The following is a 27,368-nucleotide window of genomic DNA, read 5'->3' as shown; positions in this document are numbered from 1 at the left end:
CCCGCTCCACCATTAACTCGTGCAATTTATCCAGCAACACAGTAAGCAAATGAATCCACCACAGTTCATACTAGTAGCAGATTTAGCTTTTGGGCATCGCATATGAAAATACATACTCAATTGCAAAAATTTCAGCTTTAAGTTAACTGCTAATTTCCAGACAGAATATCCCACAAAGATGCACTGTGTAATCCCTCATACCAAATAGAGTCTTGCTGCTGCTTTATGAACGTCCGTCAGGAACTCAGTCCTAAAGGCACTCGCCACTGAAGTCCTAACTCAATGAGGCACAAGCTCACATGCACGTGCACATGAGTTTACAACCAAGAGTTGGCAACACAGCACACTTGGGTCTACCATCACCCTTCCTCTTTCTTCAACAGGAAATTTTGTTTCAGCACAATTTGAGGATTTTGTCCACAAAATCCCACCAGGTCTTCTACAGGTGCATGCCCGTGAGTACCAAAGCACATCAGCACCATCTGGACTGAATTGAATGCACTTGGGAATTGCTAGAGTACCCTGAAGGCTGTCCTGGGCAGGCACAGCAAATCCCAGTGCATGGTAAATTAAGAAAACGTGCACGTGTGTCTGCGTGGGAAACATGACATGTTTGTGACAAACCTACTGAACGCTGCTCACAAACTTTGTGGGACTGGGCACTCACAAGTGCTGAACAAACTGCAGTTGAAAACCTTCAGTGTTTAATTCTGCATCCCTGCTTCTTTCTGCTTACTTATACTTTCCAAAACTCAGTGAAATCAACTGCAGTTTGACGAATACTAAGACGAAAGATGCTTTTTTCTGAGTACAAGCTCTGGAGCTGTAAATGATTAATATTAATAATGGGAAAAATCTGTTATGTATAAACAATATAAACAAACAGTAACAACCACTTAGATTTGTTAATCTGAGAATTTCTTTTCTCTGATTCTCTTTCATAAACAAAATATTTTTTTCATCAGGCAGTATCCATTATGTTCATCCTTGGTGTAGTTACAAGGCAAAAAATGTAGATTATTGATGAAATAGATCATAATGGCTCTTTCCAAGCCATTATCATTTATCATTTAAATGTGTATTCAATGAGCTTTAATCTGCAAATTTGTCACGATTGGGAGCCATTATGATTTAACAGATTCAGTGTGTTTGCTTTATTCTTTTTTTAATACCATGCATGGTGCGTGTTCTGTTGACTACACGTGAAGTAATTTTACCTATCAGAATGGGCTTTTAAAAAACTTACGACAGATGAACAACAGCTGTTTATTAAAGTATTCAGTCTTTAAAAACACGACAATGCTGAAACACCATATTGTTATTTTAATAAACGAGTCCTGTAAAATCTTCACAACCAGGTATATTGCTCTTCTGAAAAGTCACAAACTCCCAGTACTTCTAAGAACAGCACCATGACCAGTCATATCTGAGATTTCAACTATATACGTTTTCTCCAGTCCCCTAAATAGGTACTTCTTCTATTGGTTGAGCCAAAGCAAACAAAATCAATGAATGCTCTTCCACTGATGTTAATCAGTCTGAGCTGTGTACTAAGGATCCAACCAGTATCAATCCTTGTGTAGTTTTTTTTTTAATTCACAAAAGTCAATTAATAATAATATGAAAAGTATGTACCACTTTGGCTAAAGCAAGATAGTGTAGAAAGTTCTGTATTTTGGAGAAGGAAGGTGAGACTGGATTTTTAGCTCAGTGTTTGCATCGCTGCAAAATTTATAAAACTGCAAGAAATGTCAGCAATTGGCAATACACGTGCTTTTACTGGTTTCTGGCTATAGCAGATTAATCCCATATCCAGTTTGCATATAATTCACTTAACACCTTTTCTTACTCAAGTTTTGTAATTTCCTGAATAAAATCCCTCTGAGAGTGAGCTGCACACTGTCTGAGCAAACCCCCCCTGTAGTCACCAGGAACACTGCTGTTTGCTTTGAAAGAAGACATGATGGGTAAATGCAGAAAGGCTTATCAACCCAGAATTCAGATCATCCTCTGGTTGTAATCTCTCCTTCTTGACACTATCCACAAACGCTGTATGGTGGGAAGGCTCCTCAGCCAGGCATGAGGCAAGATGCCAACAAGAGATCAGAACTATTTGTACCGTAGCATGGTTTACCTCATGCCTTTTCTATTTTTCAGCAGGCTGCTCTGAACTGGTTTGGGGTGGGGACATGGAGGCAAGTGATACATACATGTGACTGACAGCTGTGCCAAGATTAGCTGGAAACTGTGGCCTCCAAAATAAGACATTGTGCTCCTCCTGGGTAAGCAGCCTACAGCCCTGCTGCCGTGTGGCTGCCCTGGAGCAGCTGAAAGCTCACCAAGGCACCGCAGGGCTTGGGAGCGAGGAGGCTCTGCGTGCCCCCAGAGGTGGGCTCCAACCGCCCCTCAGGCCATGCCTGCAGGCTGCTAAAAGGACTGACAGTGCTGATGGCTTTTCTCATTATACATCCCAATATTGTAATTCCACAAAGAGCTGGCAAGTAGCTGCAGTAGGGCTGCACGACAGTGCTGCACTCTGCCCACGTGAGATGCATGTGGGCACTTTCATGCTACCCTTAAGCACTGTTTGCCCCATGTTCACATATTAATGATTTATTCAGGGATTTTCTGGGGACAGCTGACTTTTGCCTTAAACACAAATATTTCCAAGCATTAAAAGATATGCATCTAAAAATAAAAAAAGGAGTCACCTACTGGTCTTAACACAAAATAATCTCACATAAAAGGAAGTATTTTTTAACAGCACATATCTACTTTATGGCACTGGTCTCTTAACTTCGTGCTTATGAGTTAGGGAAACAGCCCCTTGGTGGATTACTTTTCATAGTTTGCTCAGTAATGTGTTTACAAAGCCATTGTTACAACTAGATGCTTATATATTTTGATATACAGCATGCACTACAACAGTACATCTTCAGAGATTTCATGCTTATTTTAAAAACCTATTTAAAATGTTCTTTTACCTTCCCTCCCAGCAAAACAGAAGTTTATTGCCAGATTCTCCAGGGCTCCATAGTCCAGTCTGACAGTAATTAAGGCAGAATTAGTGGTGCTTTGCAGGAAATGGTAACAGTGGCAAGTGTACAAAACGATGGGCCAAATTAATCTCTGACAGCAACTCCTCTGAAATAACTAACTTACTCTAGGAATTAATTTGACACTTGAAATTTCAAATAATGGCCTTTATTCTTAGCTATCTGACATTACTGAAGCACGTAACTCAGAGCCCGAGAATGTTAAGTGGATTTTGTTTTCCTTTGTTAGAGAACTGCTCATCTACTCACCCACTTTCTGCTGTGTATCAAGCCAACAGTCTACTTCAGAAACCAGAGTTTTCTTAAGACAGTGCAATGCATTACTTCAGCGCAATCTGCACTTGCTTAATGCTTACCTGCCCTTTATAATGGTCAGTATTAGTCACAAACATCATCTCTGAACCATGCAGCGAATGATGCAAAACACATTACCCAAAATGTTGTGTTTGTGAACATCTGTACTATTTCCTCTGATCCTATAATTATACAATGCACCAGTACATAACAAATCCAGTACTTTGGTAGTATAGTCTAAAGAAAGCTATAGGAAGCATTTTTCTGTGCGCACCTTCTGCTAGAACTCTGACCCTAAACATGGTCTTAGGATTTTGCAGTAAGTTTGGACACTAAACTTTGACAATCTCCTCCAAAAATTTAATGCCCTCTACCTACAGTTGTTCAACTTTCATCTAGCTATGCATAGTATCTAGTCTAATCTGATTCTGCAGCAGTTACCTAACAGTACAGAGCATCTAATCCAATTCAACGGTATCTATTTGTCCACTAAGAAACCTCCTTTATCTGATATGTAAAATCTATACATTTTTATGATTTTTTTTTTTTTTTTTTGGATGAAGAAGACAGCAATCTGTACAGAGACTTTAGAAAGAGGGACTAGTTGCTGCTAGGAGGCAGCATCCCCCTGTGTGATGGGGGCATCATTCTGGGCCTTCCTCACCTTGGGCAGAAGAGCAAGGCCCTCAGAGCATCCTCAAGACCCTTGGGTGTTTGGGGAAAGCCACAGGTTAACCTGAGATGGTGTTGCAACCAGATCTTCAAGGTTATTGGATTCTGGGATGAGGGGGATTCCTGGATAAAGTGGAAAAGAGCAGGAAAACCTTTATGTGACCTTAGCACCTCCTCCCTTCAGGTTACAACCGCATTCTGCTCTCCATGGGGAAAAAAACCAACTTAGCCTCCTCAAGCAGTGACGGACTTGCACTATTATCTCCCTCTGACCGTTGCATTGATTAGATTGGAAAATGAGTAACTTTTATCACACTTGATCTGAAATAGCACTATCACACTTGATCTGAAATAGCACTATCTAGCTTACGTTTATCCCTTTACATCTACAGAACAGATAATTGCATGGATCCTGGGAGTCAAACGTAACACTGTGATGTCTGTTTTGATCCCTGGTGTCAGGTTAAAGGAGAAAAAAATAGAAAGTTAACCTGTGATTTAACACTGGCCACTGTCTGCCTCCTGCTACCTGCCTGGTATGGGTGGTTTAGACCCTTGTGAATGCACGTCTGGCTGGCTCCCTCCTCACCATGCAGGTTAGCCTGCTGCCACCTCTAATATCAGAGTCTCTGCTGGATTCTGCAGCATGTGCTTTAATTTGAATTGCAATGGATTTTTGCCTAAAAACCCCTCAAGATACAGTTTTCTGGTTTTGGTTGGTTGGTTTTGGGTTTTTTTTTCATGTCTTTCTTACTTATTTTTTTAAGTACAGGGAAAGGCAGATTATTTCAATTAAGAGCCTGTCACTGACAATTGTAAGCAACCTTTCTTCAGTTCAGTGCAGCATTTGCAGTTTTAAGTTTCTCCCTGCTTCTGTCAGGATCTAATTTTCAAGGCCCCGTTGCCATGGCAGCAAGTTGGAATTTTAATCCAGTACTAAAGGTCAAGACAGGTCACCAGTTTCAGTTCCTCTTCAATCTCCCCATAAAGAGCCACAAAAAGAAGCTGAGATAAAGGTCTGACCTAACAAAAAATTCCAGTCTAGCACACAGCCAGACTTGAAGCTATATGATTTGTGTAGGCTTTCAAATTTGTCTGGAACTATTGAAATTCATGCTAAATCAAATACGAGCAGCACTGATTCGCATTCCACTCTCTTCAGAAAAGCACATATATGTCCTTAAAACAGTTATGTGCACGTAACTTACCAGGGATACCCAAAAAGCAAATACTTCAGTAGAGTCTAACAGGTAAATAGCTGTGAAAGCAATCCCCTCGTTACTGGAGGTACTTAACTACTCTTGCAGATTCAGATGAGCCTGACAGCTGCATTAAGCCTGTCTTATCAATATGAGTTAGATGAGTCAACAACTTACTTTTAAAACCTATGAAAATCTTTTTGTGAAGCATTTTGACTAAACAAGACTTTCCAGTAAGGAACAATTTCCTGAAAGCTAAACTACCTTCAGATTTTGTTCACTATTGTTATCCTGAAGGATAAAAAGCTCCTGTGGAAATTAGGAAATAACTTTTTATTTGCCAGTTTTCTAGGTCCCGTCCTGTGTTTTCTGTAACATGGATTTTAATTAAACAATTGGTTTGCACCTACTGGAGTAAGGCTATAGACATCTCCCTCCTCCTCCAGGGCTACATCATTTTTTCGGGAAGCTGTGGTTACAGCATTAGGAAAGTCTCAAAATGCATTTTTCTGAGATGTGTGGACACAAGCGAGGGAAGCAGCTCTTCCTCCAGGAATTTAGAACAGTAATTAGCCCAGCAGTGGGGAATATTTTCCTTTTTCACTGTTTGGGAGGATCTGTTTGTAAGGTGAAGCTATTCTGAATCTGTGGCTCCAAGGGCTATCCAAGACAGAGGATAATGCAGTGAGCGTGGCCTAGCCCCATGGGGTGCTGTGAGAACTTCACTTCATAAAAAATAAGCCCTCTGGCCAGAAAATTGATAGGCTTTGGAGCCCTGCTGAGCCCTCAGCCCAAAGGATAATGGTAGCAATATAAGTTCCTCTGGATGGAAAGTGTAAAGCTGAGAAAAATGTGGTGGATTATTGAGGTTGTCAGAGGGATTCAGAGGAAAGATGCAAAGGATTAAGTTGTGATATTAGGACATGTGGCTGTTAGTCTTACCTAGGATATTTAGGACACAAATTGGGACTTTCAAGCCCAGTCTGGCATTATGAATGCCAAGCTTCCTGGCAAAATCCATTCTTCTTTCAAGTTTATCACCCATTTCCGATTATGACTATTTTGCAGCATGGTGCAGATGAATCTGGGTGACAATTTTCTCAGTTTGTCTCAGGCTACTGAAGTCTACAAAGCCAGTAAGATATGACAGTAAGAATGAAAGGGACTAGAGCAAAGAGTATTGGGAAGAAAAAGCCAGAGAAGGAAATGGCTCTGAACCTGAAATTCAGTGACAGATCAGAGTTAAGACAAAAGGGAGGAGGGTGAGGTCCAGATTATGGTGGCCAGAATGCCAAGCAAGAAATTAGTTCATATGCATTTTATCAGCAAGCGTGCAGCTCACAAAATAAATGGATGGGAGAGGTATTGAGTGTGGTGGCTTCCTTTGCTCTATCCCGATTTACATTTTCAGATTTACCGAGTACATTTGTTTTTCAAAATGAATGTTTGAAGTTGCACTGAAGTTCAGAAGTGGTTCCATCCCACAGAAATGTAAACTGGGAAGTCAGTTTGAGACTGGCCTTAAGCCGTGAAGGCACAACATACGCTGCTTCTGCCTGTGGAAGAGCTCTTTAAATACAGGGAAACCCGTAGCAGATTTGCAGTCTAACCAGTTTCCAAAATGGAAACGGATACATAGCATACAGGGAAATACAGCCTGAATCCAAACACGTTAATGTGCGTCGTTTACCTGTCTCTATTAATACTGACATTTCAATGGTTACAGTTCAGTGGTTGCATAAATTTGGCAGGGATGCAGCAGTGCATCCTACTTGAGAACAAAGTATTTCAACTGCTGCTTGCTAGTTAGGGCAAATAAATGTTGAATTTTTAATGGGGGGTTATACACTATCAGAGGAAATTCAAATGGTTCAGTGCTCACTTGAGTTGCAATCAGTAATGCTGGCAAGAATGCAGTTGGTTAGCTTGTTTCAGGCATTCTTAAAGGCAGTAATTATGTAAGTCTCTAATAGTCAAGAAAAATTATTAAACATTGATCAGCAAAATATAGGAGAATTAATTTAGCTCTGTTCCCACAATCTTTTAAACTGATTTATAAACATGTCAGGCAAAAGAGATCATGGAAAAGAATGTATTAGGAAATAACTTTATTTTGACAGGGAGGTTAAACTGTATGTGAGTCAGCTGAATAATGAAAACAAATTAAAAGTCTAATTGAGAAATTATTTTGAATAATGGGCTTATCTTCAAGATACAGGACTTTTAATTATGACACTGGATTTTAAGGTATTTCGCAGCAGCTGAAATATTTTGTAGGTTTTCTTCTGTAGGCAACTGTCCATAGGAAATTCTTGTATGTCTTATTCCCAATTACTTGGTACTTTGCTCAAAAGGAAAAGCCTGTGGCAGTGAGCAACAAAATGATACAATCCTGATTATCATGGCTCCAAACTCAAGAACTTATGAGGCAAAAGGATGCAAAGCAAATTTCTAACTAACAAAAAACCCCAGTAAATATGAAAGATGAATGACATATTATCAAAACAGACTCTTCTATTTTCATTTGCTATTTGTCCCTTTAATATGGTGCACTGGAGCTCTCTGAAGATTAATGGAGTTCCAATTACATGCCACTGTTGTTTCACTTATCATAATTTGTACATGGCAGTGCAAGTCCCTTGTATTCATGACTTTCCCAGTTTACCCAGAGGGAATATCTTTGGAACTTCCTACTTCTAACAAACAGACAGTACTTAGTCTAATGATTAAAGCTTGCCACACTTGCTAAGTAAAAATGAATGTATGCTATAAAAGAAAGCAGGCTATCAACACTGTGGGATCAATTGACGCTCTTATGCTTTAATATGATCGATGAAAAACTGTAATTAGAAATACTAAAATTTCAGCTTCTTCACTGTATTAACCACTGGGCTGGATCGTGACTGGAACTCAGATATAGAGTTGGGTACATAAATAGAAATATTCTTCCTATTCCAGTTGGAGATCAATTTTACACTTTTGCTTCATGTGATTGAACTGGAAACGATGCATCAACATTGAATGAATCCCAGTCTTTTAAAACTGACTCCTTTCAAGGTTAAGAATTCATCAGTGCTTCTTGATTTGAATGTTCTGAATAACAACATTACTTGTTGTCGCATTATCCAATATACAATCCTTGGTGTAAAATCCTCTTGATGTCTGATTACTCTTCATAAGGACCTCATGCTGATTCATTTCAAACCATGAATTACCTTTAATTCATAGCTTGAACATGCTGCCAAATTTTGTTTTCCATGCTCCCAGGTGGCTGTCCCTGACACAGTGGAGAACTTCCAAAAAGCCATTAGATACTTATGAAAAGTAGTTAGATGTCAAGAAGCACATTTCCATTTTCAAACAGCCTTGCATCATGTATTATGATAATCTTTGGGATTAGAAAAGTACTGATATTTTTTTAGAGCTGTGAAGTGAAATCCTGGCCCAACTGAAACCAGTGGTGAGTCTCCTTTGAAAAATCTTTGCTGAAATATCACATAGAGTTTCAGCTGCTTGTTTTGCTTTTGAGCCCACTGTATTTAGCTGTTCTCTAGCCCCCACACAGGTTGTGTATCATTAAGTATGATGGATAACAAAAAATCTATAAAGATAAAATAAGTTGGTTTTGTCTGATCCATAAAAATTTGCTGCTTTAAGTTTTTAATGGTTTCCGGTAGTTCACTGAGCCCATGAGAAGGGCCTTTTAATACTGTATTAATACAGTAAGTATAGGAAGTAATTTTATGACAGGGGAAGAATACCATTATGATTACATTCTTCTTTTTAGCTAGGCTTTTATGGAAACTACCCAAGACTACTCTGCAGTATGATTTTGAAACACAGGATGTGCTTGATTAAAAAGGTTCTGGGTAGTTTCCAATTGGACAGAGGCCAAATGCTAACAACCAAAACAGAACAAAAGGACTGGATGTTTGAGGATGACATACTTGCAATGGTAATTATATAACAGAAACCTAAGTTGCGAGCCGAGTTCGTACCCTCAAATTCATGGAAGTTGACAGAAAATCCTTCTCAGTGCAATTGGCTGCACCTTATCTGTTCCTGCTTACTATGCTTCATAATAAACTAATCAGAGTAGACTGGCTGAAAACTGACTGCACAATACCCAGTGGAGATTTACAGTGAATTTGAAATTTAAAAAAAGGGAAGCCAAGTGCCATAGTTTTACATAGCCTGATTTCAGCTACAGAAATTCACCACGGCATACACACACGCACACACATCAGTGTTCAAAATTTAATTTTGAAGATTTTTGAGTAGAAATTAGGATCTGAGGTTAGTTACAGGTACACATACTCGTGTACAACATAGATGCAGAGTTTAGACACGATCCCAACTACTATTTCCTTCTATTTCACTTGCTGCAAAGCACTGGGGATTGGGTTTCTCCAGCATGTGGATGTAATAAAGTACATTGAAATAGTATAAAAAGGATGACATTTGCATTTCAGAAAGCTTTACTTAGACAAGAAGTCATGTATCTTGCATCCCACTATAGAAGCAAGACACTGGTCAGTTAATCTGCCTTGCAGTATGTTGCCTCCACTCCCCCACCTAGAAGCACGCACCTGAAAGCTTCTCTTGCAAAGTACCTTTGTTCTGCACACATCGCTCAACCAGTCATGGTATAACTCAGTGCTATGATGAATGCAAGCACGTTACTACCAATTCCTATGAATTTCTAACCAAGCCAATGGAATCTATAAGATTCTACTTAAACCAATGTAAGTGGAAAATAAAACTGAAGTTTCACTTGAACTGCATGTAAATTTTAAAAAAAGTTGGAGAATATCTAGGAGCATGTTCAGGTTAAAAGGTCTCTAACAAAGCACACAGATGAACAACCCCAAACTCAGTTAGCTTTGATCAAACTGAAATACAAGTAACAGATCCCATTGACAAAATATATAAGGAATTGGTGGGGAAAACAGTTTTGAAGTCAGTAAGATCATGCTGTGTGATTGACAGTGTAGCGACTAACGTTACTGGGGATAAACTGGACACTAATTTCACTCATACACACCAACATCTCTGAAACTGACCAGTGTTAGAAAGATTAAATACTTCTTCATACAACTGCAATCTGATAAATACTATATTACTAAAATACACAGTGACTGCAGGAGCTGTCAATCTCTCAGGGTTTATTTGGACCGCACTATCCAGCTCTACTTGATACCATTACGTCATTCTGCCCCACTCTCTGCTTTAATTTCATTATGTCCTTAAGTACTGTAATTCCCAGTGAAAGTCGTGGTAACTGCACACGCAGATCTAAAGAAACAAATTGGCCTCGTAATACCAAGTCTCACAGTGGACTGCCTTCTAACCTCCCAAAGCCCTATGGAAATTCTTAGAAGCTGCCTTAACAATTTTTCTGCAGTAAAAGAGAAAAAGTGATAGTAATGGGTTAGCTGATCTTCATTTGGAAGCTAAAAATAAAAGTAGCTTTATTGCGGCTCTGATCTCTCATGTGTAAAATCTATCACCTACCATAAGAAGGCAGTTCATTGCAGCAGAAATCTGATTGATAGTACTGGAACTTTAGATCAAGCAGCAGAACAGAGAGCAACTGGTTCATAAAATGTACTCAGTGTCTTCGGGTTTTATATCAGGCTTCCTATAGAGAGCTTTGGTCCCATTAAATGCACTATATACCACTGAGCTCTGAAGCACTGTTCTTTTGAAATTCAGCTTATAACTATAAACCATGATTGACAAGTCTATTACTGTTGGTTACAAACTATTGAAATATTGTATTTTACGGTATACTCACTAAAATATTTTTCACAGTGGAATCCAAATACACTTGCTTTAGGAGAAAAATAATTTTAAAATGTAATAATATTTTTTTACTTTTTTTTTTTTTTTTTTTTTTTTTTACACTACAGAATGTGCTTGATGTTAGGTTTGGATCACTTATACGTTCTGAAACATGAATGTACCCATTCTGTTATCAAAAATAGTGGGTATAGTTGGCTAGATTCTTTAAAAAACCCAAACCATTACTGGAAACCAAACAGCAAAACGCAACAACTAATTTGTTACTGTTTCATAAATAAATGCCACTCATGCAAATTAATCTATTTATCATTAGCATTCCTATCCGATTCTCATTCAATCTGAAGAAAAAAAATTTCATTTAAAAACTGAATTAGTCATTTAACCATAATTTTGTAAAGTTTTATTCAACAAAGTTTATTTGAATGAGTACTTCCATGGCTTGGGTTCATGAGTAAAGATCTGGACCTTCAGAGCCTGGTGAGCACTTCAGTGGATTCAGTGGGACTAGTCTAGTCCCGCATCTCTTACATGGTCACAGACAAATCACTGAACTCCAGCAAGTCCTTTCCTGTCCAGGAACTTGCACTAAGAATCAATATATTTAAATTCATTTTAAAAACCTATGGAGGTATCTCTGCATTGATTTTTCTTCCCCTACAGGGATTTACTTAAAATTGTGTCCTTACTGGATTAAGGGGAACCACTAGAATAATTTTGAAGTCATTTAAGTGAACACATCGTATTTACACAAACATCAGTTAAGCTCATGCAGTTCTGCATTCCGTAGTTTAAAACATTTGAACGCTAAAAAAAATAGCAGCCCTGAACTGAAATCAGACCCACACATTTTCATAAGTATAAAACCAACCACATACTTTTCAAAGTTATTTTTTAATTCCTGCATGTAAACTAATTCGAGATCCTGGGCTAAAAGTAAAAAACCAGTTCAGTCTCAACTCTCTGCTACATTATTGCAGCCTTACACCAGAGAAGCACCAAAGAAAAATGGCTTAACACAATGGAGAATTAGCTCTTCCATAATTTTAAACTATCATATTTATAGATCATCTGTGATTTTCAGCTGTTTCAAAGTATATGAAACTCAAGACCAGCTTTTCAACACCAGCTAGTAGAATCATTTCGTATGAAGTGCTTTACCCTCTCTCACTGTATGAATGTTAAAATTCCTGCATCATTTGTTCATTGAGTTGCATTTTCTATTGTAAGAGGCTTAGTATCTGATGAGAGAAGCATAAAAGTGATTTAATTTTGGCAAGCTGTACAACTAAAATCAGCATTATTTCTGCTTAATAAACTCATCTTTCACACATACCTCTGTTAGCTAATGCTTAAAAAGAAGAAACAGTAATAAGCACTGAAAACATAAAACTGGTTTATGGCTAATTTTTAAGGACTACTGAGAACACCTGAACACCAGGACAAGATTATGAGCAGAGCTAGATTTTAGTTACCTTTGGAGAAATAAGCTCATTCTTTATGATAAATTTAAAATGAGATTTAAAGCTGGAAATAATAATACTTACGACTTTTGTGGCACTGACTTAGTTGCAACTTTCCCTGCTGGATCACTCCACTCTGCAAACAAAGGAAACACATTTTCAAATGTCAAAAGATTACTGTAGAATTAAAATGCACCCAAAGCTGTCAGCCCATCTAATTATACTTGGTTTCACAACATGCCACAATGCATAACATGTAATAAAAAATGGAACTGATCTGCTTTAGCACCATAGAAATTAATTTTTTAGCCTTTGTTTTAATGATGTTAAGCAGGGAAAAAAACCAACCCAACCCTGACTGTTAGGACTAGGATGATAAAGACCTACTTTGTACATTGTATCCTGAGGTCAGATGTTGGGAGTCCTACAAAGAAGAACACACAAAATGTCAGCATTAGTTAAATAAGATGAAGAAGGTAAGATATATCTTGGCTTGCTAGATTAAGGGCACTGGCATTACACAAACAGGGAAGGAGACGGTACAGGGAAGGGATCATGGGATTGTTAAGGCAGCACCAGTGACATTAGCTTAAAAAAAACATTAACTGTGGAGAGAGAGCACCACTAAGGGACCCTTTCACAGTTCAGACAAGAGCTTCTCCTCAGCTGCTGTAAATCTACACACCCCCTTTGTGGAGACACTGCACAGATTTACACCCGTGGTGGTCCTCGCCTCTTCCAGGCTTGGCCATGGATGTGTGCATGAGCCATCTATGATGTACGATTTAGACCATACCATGAATGCAACTACGCATTAAACTCAGCACCACTGCCTTTCTTTTTTTGATCTCACTGCTTGGAACTAGAGTAACCTTTTATTGATAGTCACTGGTTTTATTTCGACTGTGACAAACAGGATTTGATAAAGACGCAGGAAACAGATCTTCACCTGATGGAAATTCGTCCAAATCCAATGAAATCAATAGAAGCACAACAACTTTAAACCAGCAAAGAATCTGGCTTGTAACACTGAGCATGCTAGTGCTGGGATTCTTACTGGTTCATGATAACTAAGCTGTTTCCTTAATGTCACAGTGTTTTCTTACTCAGTTTTTCTCTAAGCTTTACAGTCCACCATGATTGTAATCAGCTTTCCTTCCAAGCAGAGTCTGATCATTTGAAATTAAGGTGTTATTTACAACCTCATCTTACAGCCAGGCACTACTTTGCTGGAAGTGTTAGTTCTGTAGGATGTTAAAGTCATTAAAGCCCTTACCACACTTCCTCTTAGGGCATTATTAGTTCCTAATATTATACTGTGCTGTCAGTCAGTCCCTTGTGAAGTAAATCATGCCCTAAGAGTAAACATGACACTTTAAATTTGAATGTCAAAGGGATAAATTGTTCTGATAAGTTCCGCCTTTTTTATCACACTTTTTAATGTACGTTTCTCATGAGGATACTTTTTTTTAATAGTTAAATTGAGAACTTCTAATAGTGCCCGTCTCTGGTTTATATGGCTGCACAATCTAGCCACATTATGCCTAAACCTATAATTTGGCTAGCTAAAATTGATTTAACATGATGTTTTGAAGAGACATTTCTGTTATATTTTTAAAAATAGAACTAGCAAACTTGGAAACATTCATGTGCTTGCCTATTTCCTGAAATGGTAGCTCAAAACAAAAAAACAAAATCTAATTTATATTTTGTATTGAAGTGATATGGTCAAGAATTTTAGGATCAACATTTAATGTGCCCAGAAATTAACTTTGATGTGGATCTTAAAAGTTCAAAGCAAACTTAGTAGAAACAGAAAAGCAAACCAAAATGTTAGTTTCTCTGAACCTAGGCTTATATTGCTGACAATGAGATGGTGGCAGTGTGCAGGACTTCGAAAAACAGAGCACTGAATTCAGAGATGGTATAAATTAAAACCATACAGCTTCCAGTGGGCAAAAATTTCTACTCTCGCTGTATTCACACAGGTCAGACTCCACTTTCACTGAAATGGGTTCAACTGACTTTAACCCAATTTGCAATGAGGATTATACTCTTGTATGATTATGACTTCTGATGCTTAAGGCTGCAGCAGTTAACTGCAGCAACAATGGCAGTGCTAGAGCAGTAACAACCACATTCCATTAAAATAAGGCATTCTGGGCACTGACTTTGTTTTTCTAAGGAGCCACAGATACTGGTAATTTCATATGATTTCCAATTAAGTATGGCGGCTGCATTTCAGACAGGGGAATATCTGCCAAACAGATAAAATCACTAAGAGGAAAATCACATTCCAGCTTCTAAACCAGGATATGATCACTTGAACCATAATGTCAAGCACTGCCAGTTTTATAAGCTATTTTCCAAGGTCCTGCCTTTAGAAAGAAACTTTTATGTAGCTCCGTGTATACATTTCCCACCCTGAGAAAGATCTCCCCTTCCCCAAACATCATCAGCTCACAGTTGTTCAGGTCCCAGCAAATGACACCTCCATCAATAACTGCCCTGGGTACGAGGTCGATCTCTAACAGTGCTACCAGAATCATAGCTAGAAGGCAACAATGGGATTTGGGCTAAAGGCCGGTTCAAGTCGTACAACTTAATGATTCACTGTGCGTTAGGTGAAATGAAGGTACTCTCCAGGCATGTGCTTTTGACCTGCAGGTGCTCAGCGCGTGCTTTTGCCAAGGCCGACACTGAGAATGGCGTTAGGCGACGCTGTGTGCCCTTGGAGTGTGCAGACAGACAGATGCCAGGGCACTCTTCACGTGCAGGAGCATTTTAAGTTACCGTAATTTGACCATGCAGCCTAAACCTCATCATGCAATCAATCACTAAGTAGGAACAAATAACCGCTTCAGCCATTGCACTGCAAAAATAATAATGGAAGAAAACCAAATAAAGAAAAGATACTGTACTTTTTGTAGAAAGACTCGGATAACAACAGAGATAAATTTCACTTTGCCTCCACTGTAACTTCTGCAGCTTTACATAAGCAGTCCTAACAGTAGCAACAGTCTGATTGGGAATTTCCACCTAAATATAGGCTCAGAAATTTTTGAAAATGGAACCAATTACAAAAATAAACTCTCCAGTGAAGAACACTCAACAGAACAGAATGTTAATCAGGTCACTGCTAATAGCCTACTTGTACCTTGCTTGGGATAGAAAACTTGGTCTGCTCAGCCTTGCCAGGAGTGTGAATAGCAGTAAGAGGGGGAGGCCAGGAATGGGTCATCTCCTAGGGAAGAAAAAAGACATGTTTTTGAAAACAAATTCATGGACATAGAGAAGAAAGAGAGGAAAAAAGGATCATGTATTCTGCACATGAGCAGAGCCTGGAGATGTGATTGCTTAAGGAAGCATCACCACCCATCCTTACGTGGCAGATGAACACCTTAACTACCCAACAGGCAGCACTTCTGAGAACAAGGGTGAGGACAGGTTTTACTCTTGCAAATGTTGACCATCTGTGTCTTCATCAGATGGCAGCTGACTCCACCGCCACGGTCAGCCTGCCAAGCTGTACGAATGAAGCCATCACAGGTAGAGAACAGGGTTTTACCTGCAAAGCCCAAGCAGGAAGGGGATCCCTCCTGTACTGCACCAGATGCAACCCTATAGAGCATTGCATGGTGCCAAAATGAAACCCTATTCAAGACTGCACAGCGGCAAAATAAACCAGATGCAAGTCTAGAAAAAGCTGGAGTGGGCTTGCAGCATGAATGCCTGGCATAGAAGAGAGCGGGGACAGTGTCCTGTGCACCAAAGCATCTTCTCCTAGCACTGGCCATAGGCACTTATTATGGTATGCCGTGTTACAGCATCAGAGCACTATCGATTCCATTTTAAAATGAGGAACTGAGAAATTAGGGCATTTGCACAGCGTTACACAGAAAGCCTGTACTTAACTAGGAAATGCAAGTCTCTGGTGAAGACCTGCCTACCAGATCATCTAAGCAACACACCCACTTTCTGTATCAGTGTGTTAATTCATCATTTGTACATGCATGTTCCAACTATCTTCAAAGAAATTACCTGGGCACCCATGGCTATGAAATGCAAGCAGAAAAGACAGTGCACACTTTGCTTTTTCATACTGAGGCCTTGAACTGCCGCCCCACCAAGCTCGGTGGGAGCAGACCGGGGCTTATGTCCAGAGGAGGAGGAAAAATTAGTAAAACAGAGAAAGTGCAAAAGTGTTTTAGGCCAAGCTTCTAATGAGCATGTTTTATGGTAGATGTTGATCCACTCTCTTTTTGTTTTTAATTTAATAAATATTCAGAGAGGCAGTAATACTTGTCTGGCAACATGTTGTATCTTCATCTTGGTTGTTTTTCTTTGCCTACAAAGCTCAGAAAGGATTCTTTCTTGAGACAAGGGAGACAAAGAGCAAAAGAGGGTCTGATCTAGGAAATTTTGCATGCAATGGCCATAATCCTGGCTGCAGTAAACTGAATTTCCCAGCTGCTATTTCACGCTGGTCAAGCCCAGGGCCAGTCACAACAAAGCTTATGAACACACAAGTTTCTGTAGGTAACACAACAACCTAATTTGTGGAGCAAATGCTCCACAAATATGGTCCACAAATAGAAATATAACATATTACAATTAATGAAAGAAAATAAAACTGCTGTCAAAAGGGCATTGTGGTGGGTGCATGTGGGCTAAAGACATGGCCTAGGTGGCTACAGCTGGATGCTAATGTATGATTCACTGAAGATACAGCCAGCAAGCTTCAGGTCTCCAGTTGTCACTCTCAAATCATGTGTCATACAGGAGGTTAGGAGAGAGAAAGAAAAACTATGCACCATGGTCCTCAGTCTGTGGGACAGGCAGACATACTAAGCTTCCCCCAAGCTCCTGTTAGGCACTGGTATTTTATTGAAGTCCATCAAACTTCTACCTTTAGTAATGGTGCTACTGCAACAAGGTTTGGCTGAGCCCTGTGAGGGACAGAGCCTGGAATGACCACTATGAGGAGAAGCCCTCACCCGGGCCTGGCAGAGGCAGGAGGGCAGGGCTGGGCCGGCAGCTTGGCCCCACGGGGCCCCACCAGCCTGTTCCCACCAGCGCAGTGCGGCGTGCGCACTTGCGCCTTATTGAAAGGGCCACGTAGCTACAGACAGCGCAGCCTGGGGCCAAGTCTGCCAGTTCCTTATGCAGGTGACGCAGGGATAGGGAAGGGTACAGATGTCTCTGCACTCCTGAAAGAGCTTTCAGGTTTCTGCCTGTGGAGCTCAGGGCCTGTTTGCCTTGCACAAAGCCCAGACGGTGGCAATGAGGAGGAAGGAGGCAGCTCGTGAACAGCTCATCCCTCCCGGCGGGTGAGGCGGTGGCAGCTCCGTGCGGTGACTAGAAGTACACTGTTATATTGCATTGATCGTTTGACCTCGGCACAGAGGAAGGCAGAAAAAGATTTAAACAGCCAGTGAACTTTTCTGTGAGATAATATAATCCAAATCCTGCATGCCTCTGCCAAATCCTGTGCCATAGAGGTTGCTTTGTGGCAAATCTCTTCATAGCAAAATGATGAAACAGAGACTATATCACATAATTAAAAGAGGGACAGGCAGCCTGATTGAAGGCAGAAATGAAGCATATTCTAGAACTGCAATTATAGGCTTGACCTCAGTCTCTTCCTACCCACGCATAAAAGGCTGGACAGAGAGCCTAGGATTCATGGGAAGGTGATGCCAGCAAGTATTTCAGAATGTTCACTGTCAAAATGAATCTAGTGTCCACTGCATACCAACTCGGTGAGCTGACATCTAGCAAATCTAGTCATCTCCCTGTTAGGGGACACCTGAACATAAAAACAGTTGAAAAGGAAAAAATGAGTCTGCTCTTATTTGAGGAAATTCAATTACAAGGTAAGAAATCCTGACTCCACGGAGGTCAGAGGCAAAAGTCACTTTTCAGAGGTTAGGACTACCCAATCTATGCATTTACAGTGACCTTGTGAGCATCAAAGTCTGTTACAAAGGTACAAGCTACCTACATTGAAGTATTTCATTTCAGTTATCACTGTAATAAAAATTATTGAATAGAACATTCCAGACAGGATTACACATGCAAAACAAAACAAGTATTTAAAGCCCAGTGTATAAACAAACACTGCATGTGAAAGTGGTGAGGAAGTACATAGTTACTTAAAGAAATGTACCTACATCTACCTACAGACAGGTGCCCCAGCACTGTTGACCAAAGAACCTTGACTGATCATAGAGGAATTTTTGAGTTTACTCATCTGAAAAATGTTACTTCAAAATGTACGGGCAGCAGCCCCACACCGGCCATCACACAGCTGCATGTTATACTCACACAGAGCACTACTGAGCTACAGAATGACATGCAAAAATGGCACTGCACTGTTTTCAGTGAAGGGTCAAAACCCCAACCCCACATCCTGCAGAGATGTGACCGTCTACTTAACTCTCTCCTACTATGTTCCTTAAGCACATGAACATTACTTCGGAGAATCAGAAGAAAGGACATCATTTGTTTAATCATCCACATGACTTCACCATTCTTCACTATGCCCCAATTTCTTTTGGAGATCCCTCATCTTCAAGTACTTGCTAAGATCTATTTTCTTTAACTTGTGAAATCTGATACATCTACATTCTAAAATATTATGTCTATAAAGAACCACACAGTGTGTGTGTCTATTGTGTATGCATCCATTAAGATGTATATGTAAACATCCTGGTTTGTAAACACCTGGGAAAGTAGGCAGGGAATTGCATTATTTTATTTTATTTTTTTTTCCAGGAAAAGATAAAAAACTGTAATCAATCCAAATTTGGAAGTATTTAGAAATTCCTGGAAGTAACAATAATAAAACCAAACATATGAAATGCTTTAAAGAGGAATTTAATGGAAACAAAGTAATCCCACAAAATTGAGTTAGGATTTATTTTCACATGGTTTGGACTTAAAATAATTCCAAAATCATGTTAACTGTTGGAATGGGTAGATGACTGCTATGGAAGCATGCATTTTTTTATAGACCTGGAGATTAACTGAGAAAGCAAACCTGCACAGTTTGTTGGCTTAAAAAGTCACTGTGGTCCTCTGATGTAGTAACATCAAGCATCCTCCTTTCTGAAAATTATTTAAACATTGTTTTAATTGACTCCATGTGCTTTATTTATGAGAACTAGGCACGCTCGTCTCTTCAGCTAAGTCTGCTTTTTTCAGCTATAAAAGCCCTCAGGTAAGTAACTAAGGACGACACATCAGATGCCATCTAATGAATCACCAAAAATACAAATACTCCAAGAAAATTTTTAAGGTCTGTAGAGGTACAAGGCCAAATCACAGTTTAAATGGCAGGAGAGAACTGGGGAAGGATTTAAACTTGCAAGTTTCTACGGAAAAGGTCAGAGCAAAAGAATTGAGTACAGGCGATATGGGGCAGATGGTAAATAGTTTTACAAAACTAGTCCCTAAAATTAATAGCTGCCTTCAAGATTTATTTCCTTTCTCTGTACTTCATTTTAGCATCATTTCCTTCTTGTTCAAAAGAAAGTGTGCAGTGTTTTTAAATACAGATAAAAGCACTGAGCCAGGCTCTAAGAGGTCATTATGGAAAAAAGCAGCCAGTCTGTGTACTCTGCATTCCTACTGAGGCAGCTTCCCTTCCTACAGTGAATTCTAAACTGCTTAGCCTGATCTAATTTGAAGTCTCCAAAGATAGAGGGCTCATGCTACCTCCCTTGGGAGAATTGAGGGGAGACATGAGAACAGTCTTCAATTACTGAAAGAGCTGTTGCTAAAGGAGAGAATAATCCGTTCTCCAGTTTTACGGTGGATATGAACTTAAACTGCAGCCACAAAGATTCCAGTTAGACATAAGAAAAAAGCTTTCTAATGGCAAGGGCTGTGCAGCACTGAAACAGATTGCTCGGAGAGCTACACAGGCTCCATCTTTGGAGGAACACACTTAAGAACAGATTAGCACGCATCAGTCAGGAATGGCTTCAGCAGAACTTATTCCTGCATTGGGACAGGGACATGTAGCAGATGATGAGATTTCTAAGACCCTTTCCAGCCCTTTTTCTTGTTCAGTAGTTCGATAGATCTCTGTTGGCCAAACACTACCCTGACTGCCTCTGTTGTGGATAGCAGATCCACAAAAAGGCAGAAGAAGAAAGCAATAATCCTGGTGTTTTTCTTCTGTGGCATTAGAGTCCTCAAAGGCAGTTTCAGGACCGACACTTTGCCCACATCATTAGAGGGCAGACGCAGGAGGAGCCGGAGGAGGAGCAGCCCTGCACACACTGCTAGCAACAAATGCAATCTGAGGCCACTGCTGCCAAAGAGACCTTATCTGTGGTATTCTCTCTGTCAACTGCCCTTCTCAGACCTTTTAACTCTTAGCTAAATCTGTTGCTTTAAACTTTCTCCAATTTTTGGTTACACAGCATGTTAAAGTTGCATTCAGAAAAAATTAATATATGATGAATAGATGTTCTAAGGTTATTACAAACTTGATGTTACAGCTGGTGCTAAGCAACCTACTGCCTTGATGGAATAAAGATAACCAAGTGATTTACCATTTATTAAAGACTCTATTAATGATTTATTAATGTTTTATTAACTATTTATCATGCAACCTTAATAAAAAGCGTGTCTTGTTTCACAGTATCTTTCTCGTTTCTGCATTTATACAAACCCGATCAAACTCCCTCTGCTAGGCAGCCAGTAATGCATGAGGGGCAGCCATGTTTTATGTGTGCGATGCATACTGAATTAAAAACCATCTCAGCCCCTTTCATCTTTGGGGAAAAGGCTAAGGAAAGAATGAATATCCAGATACATATTTATACAAGTACAAGAAAATGACACTAAAGCCTAAAGGAACACAAATACAATAAACCTATGATGGGTAGTTTTTCATTCCTATTCCTTAGGAAGGAAAGGCAAATTTGCACGAGCAGTTGGGATTATTCTGACCAGTAATCTGGACTGCTTTATACTGGGCTAAAGGTTTCCTGGGGGATTTTGATATGTTGTCAGTATTGACAGGGACATGATCGATATATTCATGGATATGCATTTTTTTATCTTGTTTTAGCACTTAAAAAAATTATCAGCATCAAAGGGACACCACATCTTTTTGCCTGTAAGGGAAAAAAAATAAAAACAGACTTCAGTGATGGTCTGATGACCTCCAGGAGAAAGTCAGTTTTCCTGGTATGAATATTAAGGCAGGAAACTTTTTACTCATGCAAATGTTTTACCACATTTATTACCAGTGGCTAGTGTCCAGTGTATATTTTTTGAGGAACAATGTGGTGGCATCTGCAATGATGCTTTTGTCATACTAGAATTTATCTTGCTACTGTACCAAAAACTACTAGAAAGCCACTTGGAAATACAGTGCATACATGCACGAGTTTATTATGGAGAAGCCACAGTTTATTCTACAAAAAGCAACCATTGCCCTGACTGTAATCTAAAACCACAGTGTCCACCTTGTTGGTTTTATCAGTGACAACAACTAAGTTCCCTTTGCCCAACTGGGGAATGGGATGCATTCCATATCCTCCCACACTAAATTACTATTTCTTTCCGTATTGACAAGAAGGGGAAGGACAGACAGAAATGATATTCAGTGAAAATGAATATAGAAATTGCTTTAGAAGCCAACAGGGGTTGACTGTAAACTACAACATATGTTTTCGTTTCCTACTTTGTTAACATTTGGAAATCCACAAAGAAAGTAAAAGCAATATGGACATTTTCTGGCTTTGTTGAGCTCCTCAGTACTAAGTCCTGTATACCTCACACTTTTCAATATATTTTCCCCATTCTGTAGCTTTTATAACTAATAACACTCACAGTCTTTGCTTTGAGCATTTAGAAGACAATAAAAAAATAGCAAATAATGACGGATGCACTTATTGCTCTAACCAATCTTGTGTGTGTGAAGAAAAACAATGCCTCATTACAGTGAGAAGGTATCTCAGCTCAAGAGGCTGTTTTAGGGAGAGAGTAATGAAGCTACACCACATGAACCCACCACTGGGTTTCCAGTTTAACAAGTCCAACACAATCCTAAAAGTAACGACAACCTGTATAATATTGTGTCTACACGGTCAAATGATTTAGCTCCCTGCTGGGTCCTGGGCCCCAAGTGGTCCATGCTGTGCATGTTACAGTTCATTCCCAAGGCTCCTCTGTGAAACAGGTTAGATACTTCTCTCCAAGATGGAAAAGGATCATTCTTTTCAGGGCCCACCTCAGGAAGGGCCCAGGACAGTCCTTTAATTCAACCCCAAGCAGGTTCTGTGCCCTCGAGCACCTTCTCAGACGTTCTTGGCATTTTCAGGAACATGCAGCACAACCCCCAAAGGGTACTACACTCACATTATTATGGTGAACTGCAACAGAACAAGAGGTCTGTAGCAGCTGTATCCCTACTCTTATCAGGCTTAGGTTATCTGTGTGAGTAAAGTGCAGAAAGGGCATGGGGGGTTCACAGAACATAATTGGCAAAGTAGAATCACACAGTGTAAAAAATGAAACAGGACCTTACAGGAAGCACACAGAAGAGCTCTCTTGACAAGTTTTATATGATGAGACAGAATGAAGAGTTCTGTGGAAAAGGGAGGCCAGAGAAATTGTGAAGTCAAAGGTAAATGCATCCTGCATGTATGATTGCCTCTCTGACCCATGCTGTTTTTGTCTTAGATCATTCCCTAACTTGCTAGCAAAAGCCCAGGAGATGAGCAGTTGCCAGTGCTGTCTTTGTGACAAGCCATGAGCCTTCAAAGAGTCCAAAGACAGGCGTGTACTGACCAGGAATAATGACACTGAGGTAACTCCACTTCCCATCCAAGAGAGGCAGGTGGTGTCTTCGCTACTTGCAGAATGTGGGGTTTGTTAAGGATAGTCCATAATGGCTGCGTGTGAGGAGAGGATGATCAAAGCTTTGAAGTTTTGCCAAGAACATGTGAGATGCTGGGCCATGTGAGGTATTCATATTTCCATATAACTGTTTTTCTGGACAGACCTACTGATGGGGCAGGAACATGGAACTGCCAGAATGGGCCAGACTCGAGGTCTTGCTCATCAGGGATGCTGGCGGACAGTGGTGCTGCTCAGTGTTTCACAAAGCACCTCAAAAACCCCAGAGCAGTCATGAGGGTAAAATCCTGATCCTTCATACTTACTAATTCTCAGCTGTGCTGAGATCCTACCTGTTTAATACTGCCTCCCGACCTGGATATTCAGTTAATATAGTTAATATTCAGTTTTAGAGTCCTAAAAGTTAATGGTACACCCATATTCAGGTACTTGCAGTTATGTGTACTAAACCCACTTCCAGAAAGCTAGGCATCCTTCATCTGTCGCTCTCAGTAACTAAACTAATGACTTGCCCAATATACAGTACCAGAGTCATGCTGTGGACACTATGGCCAATGCAACACCTCCTGTTCTTGGCAGCTTCTCATCCCCAGTGAGATGCACAGCCATATCCCATTGATTTTATTTATTCAAAATGATACTTTGCTGGTAACCATCTCCAGGGATGGCACATCTAATTTTCATGTGGGCCCCAAGAGATACGAAGTATGCATTGAACTGTTAAATACAACATAACATCCTGGCATGACAACAGTATAATACAAACAAAGGCACAATAAGTAATAAAAAGCTAATTCTTTCAGAAGTTGCTAATACCAACATATAATTTCATCTCTGCAATTTAAAAAACATTGGCAACGTTTCTCCAAGTAAATAAGCAACTGTGCTTTGAAACTATTCACTGCTGGCACTTGTTTAAGGGAATCGGGTAATTTGTTCCATCCATCCTGAGCTTCACAAGCAAAAAATCATGTCTTGAATCGCCTGTTTTCTTCTCTGAAACTTAGGGTTCACACCAAGAGGAGAGCAGAACTATAATTTACAGTTACAAAACAAGACTGCACCTACCCTGAGGCACTCCACTGTGCACATTTATACATTACACCATCTCCTTTACGTTGCCAGATGCAATCAATTCATTTTTCTTTCATATAAAATACAACTGTGAAATATGTAGTCACATGACAAGGCCATATCCATGTAATTTATTACAAAATGCATTTAATTTCTGGAACCATTTATGCCAATGTTGTGAAAAAATATAATCGCCAAATTCAATATCAAGCAAAATTAAGTACTAAACTACAAAACATCTCATTCTATGGGCTTAGCACAGAAACTGTTTACGTTTTCCATTGTGCAGTAAGTTTTAGACCCATGTAACCAGCTTATAACCCACATCCTGATAATATGATGAAACCGAGTCTAAAAATCATCAGCAATTTGAAAGCATCAGCTTTTGACAGAAGACACCAGCTTTAGTCTTAAAACAGGAGCATCCATTATATGAAATAGCATATGGGGGAAATGAAGAAACCAGGTTAGGCAGCTTATTTGAGTTTAAAGCTGAATTATTTTGCGTTAACCATGATTTGCTCTCATTAAAACTGGACTCCAAGTTGTTACTCATCAAATACAAAGAAATGAAGCTACCACACACTGCTGCACAATACACATTGAAATCTTTTACAAAAGCTGGGTTTTTTCGCCTTCAAAACCAAGACTCTGCCAGATCTCTTTTATTCCGCTTACCACACAAGCAGTATTGCAGCATGGGTTTTCCTGAGTGGGTGTGCCAGGGTAGCATTTCTTTTTAATGTTGAGTGTTTCCTTCTTACATAGTCTCAACACAGCTGTAATGCCATTAGAACAGTGGTCTGAAGCTGAAGCAAGGACACCCTGAACACCTAGAAAAGCTCAAACTTGTCCTTAGAGAAGCTGTCCTTTTTAACCATTTCCTTTTCTACATCTGTGTGATGCTCCCCCTAGCATGTGTCCCAGTTGAAAACTTGCTTCTCCCTCAGTGCATGAAGACTGCACTCACTCTCCCCTGTGGAGTACGATTATCTTCCCGGTGCCTGCATTAGACACTATGAATGCTTTGAGGGCAAAAGACTGTCTCATTTTTTGTCTTATGCAATGCCTAGGGCAGTGGCAGAACTTCTGAGTACTGGCTAGAAACTGGGAACAGTGAATATTGGCTGGAAAATCCTGGGTGGACAAAACAGCCAGCTTGATCAGCATTCAGCGAGTCCTGGATGGACAGAAAACTTCAAACTGAAGCCTGATCACTGGATCTTCTAATCTGGCACCCTGGTTTTTGGTAAGGTTAAAAGCTTAGCATGTTTGCCAAAAAACATATTATGGGTTCTGGCCTGTAACAGAGAGGTAGAGTCCTTGCTGCCTCTCAGACTCAACCCTTTAGTTCTCTTCTCTTACAGAAAGACCTAAGCAAGCCACTTGAAACCCTATCATGTGACCTGGCATTTATGATAGTAATTTTAGCCTTTGGAAAAGAACAAACATTTCAGTCTGTATTTCCTTTTCCTCACTTGTGCCTTGAAGCAGGTCTGTTCCTGCATCTGTGTGTCCTGTAAATCATGCCAACACCCCTTTGATCCACTCCTGCTAAGCTAACAGGTGTAGAAAAAATGGATGTATATTATAGAAGATGTTTTGATACAACATAGACTTTTTTGGCATGTCACTCTTACCCAAATAAGCCAGTTTAAAGAGTAAAGAAAACTGAAGCCAAAACAGGCTGAGGTCTTTTTTGATCTCCCTTAAGGTATGGAGGCTTCAGAGTATTTCTGGTAGACAGATTCACACTGTCACAAGCATGTGTTTGATTCCTTATTTCCCAGCTCCTTCCTTCTTACAAAGCTAATAAGTCTGAGGTTGGAAACATTAAATACTCAGAACTGCCACTAAGATGTATGACAGCTGAGGATGCTTGGTCCCACACAGAGCAGTCCTAACGTCTGAAATCAGCATGTTCAGACTATACATCAGATTAATACATCCTCCTCCCATGCCTGCATGTTTTAAAACCTTCTGACAACAAACTGCATTGAAGCAAACTCCTAAAAAAGAGGCTGAAAAAGGGCAGAGTCCATAACCTTCTTGTCTCCAAACACTACACTACTTTTTTTTCCCACAGGAAAACCAACGAATAGGATGCAAAAGCCACAGCACTAAAATGCAGTAAGTTTGCTGCTCCAGCATTTACAAATTATAGATCTACATTACTAGACGATGACATGTACTGTCTTTGTTGCTTCTAGATGGCCAAAAAGGAACAGCAAACTGTACATTAGTAATAGTTTATCAGGGGTCATATGAGCAATCTGGAACAAACTTGGAGCAAGCCCAAGAAAAGACCACCCAGTAGACCCATGGTTGCTAGTTAGCTCTAAGCAGTTAGTGCTATTTGCAACTCCAGCTGGTGTCAAACACTGACAATTACGTTATCATACAAAGACGAACTGGAATAAACCTGCCAAAGAATACTTTCTTTCTTTCTTTCTCTCTCTTTTTTTTTTTTTTTTTTTTTTTTTTTTTTTAAGTACAAAGTGCAATGTATTATCATGTTCAAGCAATTACCAAAAGGAGTTGTAGATCTCACTTTGCTGGGGAGATACAAAGGCTAGATCCAGTAACAGGCATTCTTTTTGAATGGTAACTTGTGTTATAAGTGAAAGACACTATAAAATGACAATGTCGCTGCAAAGGAGACAGAATGATACCCTTAGTCAAATTCCCAGTCTAAGCCTTTTCAAAGAGCACAAGTAGTTAGTGTAACATTCCTTAGGGTTCCTGTATCCTTTCAAACATGATAGCTTTCTTGTAGTTTACACTTATCATATTAAGAAAAATGGTAATGAGGAGATCATGACAACTTCTTTTAAAAGCAACAATGACTCAATTGCCAAGGAAAAAAGGAGTGATAACTATTTTCATGGAAAGAAGCCTCCAGTGAACGCCTCACTGTTGAAGCTGTG

General features: G+C 39.7%; 1 protein-coding gene across 3 annotated transcripts in view; it reads right to left on the bottom strand.

The window, feature by feature from the left end:
- The window catches only part of AFF2 (ALF transcription elongation factor 2), a 339,763-nt gene that overhangs the window by 115,828 nt on the left and 196,567 nt on the right, over nucleotides 1-27,368 (bottom strand). Inside the window, exons 5-7 of one of the 3 annotated variants that reach the window (XM_074915521.1) lie at nucleotides 15,644-15,730; nucleotides 12,874-12,910; nucleotides 12,571-12,622 (exon numbers count right to left, since the gene is read on the bottom strand). In XM_074915521.1, the coding sequence (XP_074771622.1) occupies nucleotides 12,571-12,622; nucleotides 12,874-12,910; nucleotides 15,644-15,730 (176 nt within the window). The remainder of the gene's footprint in view (nucleotides 1-12,570; nucleotides 12,623-12,873; nucleotides 12,911-15,643; nucleotides 15,731-27,368) is intronic. The other 2 variants (XM_074915523.1, XM_074915522.1) reach the window with 2 other exon arrangements.

The sequence above is a fragment of the Athene noctua genome, chromosome 11 (genome assembly GCF_965140245.1).
Source record: "Athene noctua chromosome 11, bAthNoc1.hap1.1, whole genome shotgun sequence".
NCBI classification, from domain to species: Eukaryota; Metazoa; Chordata; class Aves; order Strigiformes; family Strigidae; genus Athene; species Athene noctua.
The sequence above is the reverse complement of the archived record's forward strand: the minus strand, read 5'-3'. Positions and strand labels throughout refer to the sequence as shown.